Source organism: Zea mays, chromosome 6 (genome assembly GCF_902167145.1).
Source record: "Zea mays cultivar B73 chromosome 6, Zm-B73-REFERENCE-NAM-5.0, whole genome shotgun sequence".
Lineage (NCBI taxonomy): Eukaryota > Viridiplantae > Streptophyta > Magnoliopsida > Poales > Poaceae > Zea > Zea mays.
Genome location: NC_050101.1, coordinates 42384659 through 42392495, shown reverse-complemented (window position 1 = coordinate 42392495; position 7837 = coordinate 42384659). Strand labels below are relative to the sequence as shown.

At 46.0% G+C, this 7837-nt stretch overlaps 1 protein-coding gene across 1 annotated transcript; it reads right to left on the bottom strand.

Annotated features, from left to right (window-relative positions):
- Positions 1-310: 310 nt before the first annotated feature.
- LOC103629222 (protein-tyrosine-phosphatase MKP1) lies at positions 311-4896 on the bottom strand. Its single transcript, XM_008650398.4, has 3 exons — positions 4763-4896; positions 2380-4653; positions 311-821 (listed from the first exon to the last, which is right to left on the bottom strand). The coding sequence occupies exons 2-3, from the start codon at positions 4609-4611 to the stop codon at positions 768-770; spliced, it is 2286 nt and encodes a 761-aa protein (XP_008648620.1). The 5' UTR covers positions 4612-4653; positions 4763-4896; the 3' UTR covers positions 311-767.
- Positions 4897-7837: the final 2941 nt, after the last annotated feature.

Sequence of the window (7837 nt, the reverse complement as noted above, 5' to 3'; positions counted from 1 at the left end):
TTTTAGAACGGAGGAGGTACTTTACACAATATGAAATTGTAATTTTAACTTCAGAACAACCAAGGATAACTTCATTATTTTATCCGCTCCATCAGAATCAAAATAACAGTAGACTAACAGAACTAGTATAGAGTAAAAAACTGCATATGCATGGCATAGAAGAGTTTAGGATATTTATGATGGCAACCAAAATACTAAATAAAATTACAGTGGTGTAAAAACATTCCCTACGCCTTTAATTTTGTTGATTCTCTACACATACGTACGTAATGATTAGTAGTAGGAAGCTATGATATTAGATTAGAATCCATTTATATTTAACAACTGGGTTCTATATCAGTTTAAAAGTTATGAACAATGTTACCATTTATATGCCACAAGGATTACAAATCTGTTCACTTTCAAAGATGTACAAGAATGTTTAGGCTAAAAGTAACTGTTGACAGACCATCTCCCAGTATCTAAAGCTAAAGCTTACATTACCACCCAATTGGCTGATTGCGCTTACAACGCCCATTGGCAGCATCCTGCCATTTGGACAAAAGATAGACCAACGAGGCGCAGTTGTCGATCCACCGCTTCTACTAAAATGGAATCTGTCTGTAGGGCCTGTTATGTTCAAGGGAAGGGGATGGTAGAGGCTTTATACCTCGCTGACAATCATCGGTACCGACTGATGCTGGAGGGCATGCCTTCGTTGAATGACAATTTGTGGGGTGGGTGAGTTTGTTAAGCAACTACAATATCCTGATAGCTACCGCCTAATGTTAACTAAAATTCAGTAGTTCCAAAAGATTCTCTGTTTCATGCTCCTTGAAAACCTGCATCGTTAAAATCCAACGAGAATTAGTAATAATAAAATTCAAACAGAACAAAGGAGAGAAATAGCACAAAGTAATATTGCATGGCACATGGGAACATTCAGATATGTAGTTTATAGTGTTCAAGAAAACAAAAAGAACATGTTACACAGGCCCGCATCCGCATAAAAACAGTCACAATTTTAGCCAAGTATCTCCAAATAAGTCAAGAACAATAAGTACCAAGCAGGATTGCAGGATTCAAGATGGAAGACAAGGCTGTGGATCTGAATCCAATCATTGCCATGAGCCCATGACGGCAGCAAGCTAGAGCATGCTTTCTGGTGTGAGCAAGAGATTCCACAAGAAATCCCAAACAAAATCGCTATTACTAGCAGTATGATTACTTGGAGCCTGGAGTGACACATGGCAAATCTATGACAAGTCGAAGAAGTTCCACTGATGTGCGCAAACAAACAAACAGCAACAACCAAGAGACATTTCAATTTACACTAAAAACAGAATGGACATGACAACTTCATTAGCTAGAACAGATCAAGGAATGGTCTCTGGGGCATAATCATCATTATTCCCTGACCTGACGCTAAATAATTCAGATTTATTAGTCAACCAATCGTCATCAGATGTTGTGGGACTGGGTCCTTGACTATATATAGGCATGCCAAATTACAAAAAATAAAGATAAGTGATCCAAGATAACAATATACTCAAAAAGATATCATTTCCAGTCAAACTTGTCTGCACTGTAAATTATACATATCAGGTACAGATGCCAAGCTCACAGGGCCTTTTCCTGCCCAAGACAGACTAATATTATATCCTATCTTATTACTGATACATGAAAATAACCAAAGTTGTTGTCTGATAATTGACTTCGACCTTTTTATCAGTCATTGATTGGACCAAACAATTCTACGTTCAATGTTTCAAAAATTAGGAACTACTGGCATATGTTTATGTAGTATGATATGACATCTATAGATAAACAAGCCATTGTGTGAAAGCAAACGAACAATAAAATACAAATAGAGTTCATCGGTAAAGTTCCAGATGCTAATAGGATCCATTATCCTTCAGCCACAAAAATTTCAATCAAGTATCAATGTTCATAAGTACAGGAAAACTAAAGTAATCCTAGAAACATATATCTGCAACGCGACATGAACTGATTGGCCTTATGTATTGTCTTTTGACACATCACTAGCGCAATATATAATCCAATCTTTTCTAGATGACCAAACATCGATGTTACAGACTAACAATCTATGTTGACTAATATCAATAATTGAAAAGGATGGGAAGAATCTAAGATAGGTAGGTGAATCATGTGGTCCTCCTATAACATTGAAGTTCACTGGAGTTTGCTATTTCAGTTTCAGTTGCAATGTTTATACTATTTGAGTGCTGTGACCATTAAAAGAGTCACCATCTGAAGCAAGAAATCAGTGAACTCCTAAATTCAAATTCCAAGGTGTTAATACAGCTGGAATGGTAAGCTAAAAGCTCAGACGCAGAATAAAGTGCAGCAAAGTAGAGGCGATGCACAGTATGCACATACCTTTATAGGAAGAGCATCGCTGAGGCCTTTTCGATGAAGAAAATCACCAGTGACCTGTTGCCAATCAACAGCATTAACACTCTTGCTGCTTTCAATTTCGCCTCCTACCCACACATACACCATTTTAACTGCTTCTCTTCTGATGGCATTCGATGTAACAAAAATCAAAACCGAGTTTGAGTCAAGATCCTTGCGTGCAAACGTAGTTAGCTTTTCCATGCTGGGCCACTGGTAAACCAACAGTTGCACATTACTGCAAGCTTCTGAGTTACTGTCAGTACGCTCAGTTAATCTGGTTTCGGAATGCAAGCTTGAACTATTATCAGTGCATTTTTCTGAGCGAAAATCACCAGTCGGCCTTTTGACACCATTTGTACAACTCTTATCCAAGGCCTCGTCAGTTCTGCGAATACTAGACGGTACCCTTGGTGGCAATACAAGGTCCTTTTGGAGAGATGGTAGCTTTAGAAGTGTGAAGCCTCCTCTTCTTTCTGCTATAGAAGAGGTCTTGGAAGGATGGCGTATTGATTCCAGGCCAGAAGGCTTTGAAGCCCCTGCATTAGATGATTGAGAAAGAGGAGACCTGGACGATGGCACAAGAGCTTGAGGCAGATTAGATGAAGCAGGCGAGAGGCCAAATGATGGCGGGGAGCTAGTTGTAGGTGATAAGGAGGGTGAATCTGAATTATACTTCGAGCTGGCGCTTGAATCCGATGAGAAGGAGCTTGGAGAAAGGAAAGGAGGTGAGGTCGATGCCTCAGCAGCCAGGTGCTGTACACGGTCTACCCGTGGATCAAAATCCCTGATTAGAGCAGAATCTGAATAAACACGAGCTAGCGACCTGGAGATGAACTTGTGCCTCAGTAAACTCCAGCTACTCTCTCTGGCTGGAAGGTGGGTCTCGTCCCCAGCCCCAGAAGTTGAGAACGCTGGAACCACTCCCCCGGTGATTGCTTTATAGACAAGCTCAAAATCAGCGTCATAAGACTCAATTATCCGGCTTCCTGGGTTACTCTTGGATGCTGAATCGATCTGGTCCTTGCTAATCTTTGTATTAGTATCTGAATTAGGCAGCGTACTTGAAAATGCATCCCAAAACTCCTGTGGCTCCAAACCTTCTCTCACAACCTTGATGTGCCCCTGCACCTTCTCGTACCTCACTACCTGAAACGCAGCAGCTTTTGCATCCTTCTCCATTACCGGATCACACTTCATCCCAACCCAGACATAGATGGACAACAGAACGTGTACAATGAAGGCGCCTCTAGAGTCCAGTGCGGCAGGGGATGGGTCATTGAGCATTTTGGGCACCAAATGCAGAGGGGCATACTGGGAGTGCGGCGCCATGCGGTACATCCTGAGCACTGAATTTGGAGACAACGGAATCGCATGCACCCGTTTCTGGCACTGGAGAAGCTGGCAAGCAAAGCCCATGTTTGGGTTCGCAATCCCCCGGGCAGCCTTGACAAACTGGAAGGCGTCATCGAAGCTCTGGCCTTCCCTCCACATCAAGTAGGCGATGACCAGCGACGTGGAGCGCGACACCCCCTGGCAGCAATGCACAAACACGCGGCCACCCTGCTCCCTGACATCCTCAAAGTAATCAAACACGTCGTACAGGATGCTGGTGATGTCCTCGGTGGGGCTGTCCTGCAGCCAGAGGGTGCGGTAGACAAGGTCAGACTTGAAGTACTCCGGGCAGACGAAGCCCACGCAGTTGAGAACGTGGGTGATGCCGTTCTTCCTGAGGATGTCGCGGTTCTTAGCGACGGCGTCGCCGCCGAGGTATACATGGTCGGCGACCTTGGAGCACTCCTTGTCAAAGAAGGCGATCTGGTCCTTGCGTCCCTGCGAGCGGAGCGAGGAGAGGTCGAGCCGGAGCCCCTCCCCTGGCCTGGCGGAGGAGGGCCCGCCGCCCGCCTTGGACGCGCCGGGCGTGGTGGGGTTGGGCCACTCGCCGACGTCGTCGGAGCCGGCCCTGGGCCACTCGTCCAAGCTTCGGCGCGTGATGGCGAGCGGCTGCAGCGGCGGGAGGCAGGACCGCGCCTTGGAGCTCATCGACCGCGGGGTGAGCGGCGGCGGCGGCGGCACGCGCCGGGACCGCCCGCCCGCTGCCCCGGGCCCCGCCGCGGCGTCCGGCAGCGGCTCCCGCGGCTCGGACCACGACGCGGAACGCCAGAACTTGCGGACCCCGGGCCCGGCCGGGGCCGGGCCGTCATCGGGGGTCGCCATGGACAGGCCACGTACTGGAGCCTCCCCAGGCGGCGACGGACGCTGCGGGGAAGACGGCACGACGGGCTCAGGCTATTTCCGTGCCCCGCGGGCAAAAAGAAATCCTCAAAGAAACGCGTGTGTTGGTGTTGAGGGGGAGGGGGATCCGGACCTGATCCGCCCACGGCGGCAAATCCGGCCGGGGCGCGGCGGATCGGCGCGGGCGCGGGGCACCAGATCGCTACCAGTTGGTCGCTCGCCCCTCCTCTCGAACGACGGGGAACGGGGTAGGGGATGGAGGAAGGAAAGAAATGAAGAAGGGGAAGCGGTGGCCCTAGTGGGTGAGGGTTTATAGGAGGCGCCGGGGCGATCCGGCCCGTCGGATGCGTGTGGCTGGGATCCGACGGGTGGCTGCGCGGTGGGCCCCGCGTTTGACGGGTGTGGTGGTGTTGACTGGCTGGCCTCGCAGCGGGCAGCGGCTGGTCGAAGGCAGGAGGAAAGACGACTGCGTGTCACGTCACCCCAAAAAACGTTAGGTACACCTGCTCTTCGCTTCGGCCAAACAAATTTCTGCGGATCGTTGTATGCCGAGATGTGTCTTATCTTGTGTTTTGCGGCGATTTTGGAAGATATATGTTAGTAGAGTTAATTTGAGAACTATATTTTCGCAAAAAAAAAAATCTATTTTTCTATAAGATTTAGATGTCGTTTGATTCATAAAATGTAACGTAAATGATAATGATAATGATTCACACTCGAATATCATTGGTAACAAGTTTGAATAAACCAATATCTATTTATAATGTGATATTAATTATGGTTGAACTTAAATAAACATAATTTAACGTTATAAATTACTTATTACGTTACCAATATGTAAATCAAATCGCACCTAATTCTTCCAGTTTCCAAACTAACTCTAACGAAATGCTTTTCCGAACTTGAGTTTATTGACGGAGCAACAACATGCTCAGACAATTGGTTGCAATAGATCACGGGTATGGTTGTTTGCTAGGATTTGGCTTCTCTCTCCGAGTTTCTGATTATGCCATCAACTACCAACAATTGGACAGTTAAAAGAATTGCATAAGAGTTTCACGTTAAATGAGGAATAGCAAAAACTCTTGCCTCTTAAATAGGGCTCGATATCGAGCCAGCCTGGTTCAGCTCATTCAGACTCGAGCTGTCTCGTTTAGCTCGTGAGCCAGAGCAGAAAAAAAACAATATATGTATAATAATAAATTTCTAGTTAATTTCAAACTGATTTAACAAAAGAAAATAATAATTATATTTATAGTTTCACATACCACATCAGTGTAAAACCAAATTAACACAATTTATTACTCATCAGTTCAATATTCACACACATGTCTAGCCGTTTAACCCGCACTTATATTCACATAGACTAATTTAACACAGACACATTTCATCAATCATTGGTTTAACTCATAGGCTATAGACACCACACATACATATAATATGTTTGTCGGAGAGGAAATTCTCCGGCCAGGTGGCGGAATGCACCCGCCCTAAATCCTTAGATGAGGAGGGGGCCTAAGCGTTTTGCATGTTACGTGGAATCGGGAAGAACACAAGAACACACAAGGGTTTAGAGTGGTTCGGGCCGCCAGAGCGTAATACCCTACTCCACTGTGTGCTGTATTGAGCTTGAGAGCTTGTATGAACTCGTGAGTCTGAGAGTCTAAGTGAGCTTGAGCCTAAGTTGGGTCTGCCTTGTTGAAAGTCGCCTAGAGGGGGGTGAATAGGGCGAATCTGAAATTTACAAACTTAAGCACAACTTCAAGCCGGGTTAGTGTTAGAAATAGAAACGAGTCCGAGAGAGAGGGCGCAAAACAAATCGTGAGCGAATAAAGAGCGAGACACGATGATTTGTTTTACCGAGGTTCGGTTCTTGCAAACCTACTCCCCGTTGAGGTGGTCACGAAGACCGGGTCTCTTTCAACCCTTTCCCTCTCTCAAACGGTCACTTAGACCGAGTGAGCTTCTTCTTCTCAATCAAAACGGGACACAAAGTCCCCGCAAGGACCACCACACAATTGGTGTCTCTTGCCTTGGTTACAATTGAGTTTGATCACAAGAATGGAGAAAGAAAGAAGCAATCCAAGCGCAAGAGCTCAAATGAACACATTAAATCACTCTCTCTAATCACTAAAGCTTTGTGTGGAGTTGGGAGAGGATTTGATCTCTTTGGTGTGTCTTGTATTGAATGTTATAGCTCTTGTAAGGTGTAGAAGTGTAGAAACTTGGATGCCATTGAATGTGGGGTGGTTGGGGTATTTATAGCCCCAACCACCAAAAATGGTCGTTGGAAGGCTGTTGTCGCATGACGCACCGGACAGTCCGGTGCGCCAGCCACGTCAGCGAGTCGTTGGGGTTCGACCGTTGGAGCTCTAACTTGTGGGGCCTCTGGGCTGTCCGGTGGTGCACCGGATAGGTCCTGTAGACTGTCCAGTGCGCCAACTACGCGTGCTCTGACTCTGGCGCGCACTGTAGCGCATTGAATGCGGTTGCAGACGACCGTTGCACACGAAGTAGTCATTGCTCCGCTAGCACACCGGACAGTCCGGTGTGCACCGGACACGGTCCAGTGACTCACCGGACAGTCCGATGAATTATAGCGGAGCGCCCTCTGATTTTCCCGAAGGTAGCAAGTTCAGCTTCAAGTGCCCTGGTGCACCGGACACTGTCTGGTGGTCCACCGGACAGTCCGGTGCGCCAGACCAGGGTGCCTTTGGGTTGTCTTTTGCTCTCTTTGTTTGAACCCTTTCTTGGTCTTTTTATTGGCTTTGTGTGAACCTTTGGCACCTGTAGAACTTATAGACTAGAGCAAACTAGTTAGTCCATTTATTTGTGTTGGGCAATTCAACCACCAAAATCAATTAGGAAAAAGGTGTAAGCCTAATTCCCTTTCAATCTCCCCCTTTTTGGTGATTGATGCCAACACAAACCAAAGCAAGTATAGAAGTGCATAAGTGAACTAGTTTGCAGAATGTTAGTGCAAAGGTTACTTAGAATTGAGCCAATATAAATTCTTATAGGATATGCATGGATTGTTTCTTTTTAACATTTTGGACCTCGTTTGCACCACATGTTTTGTTTTTGCAAATTTTTGTAAATTCTTTTCAAAGTCCTTTTGCAAATGGGCAAAGGTAAATGAATAAGATTTTTTAGAAGCATTTTCAAGATTTGAAATTTTCTCCCCCTATTTCAAATGCTTTTCCTTTGA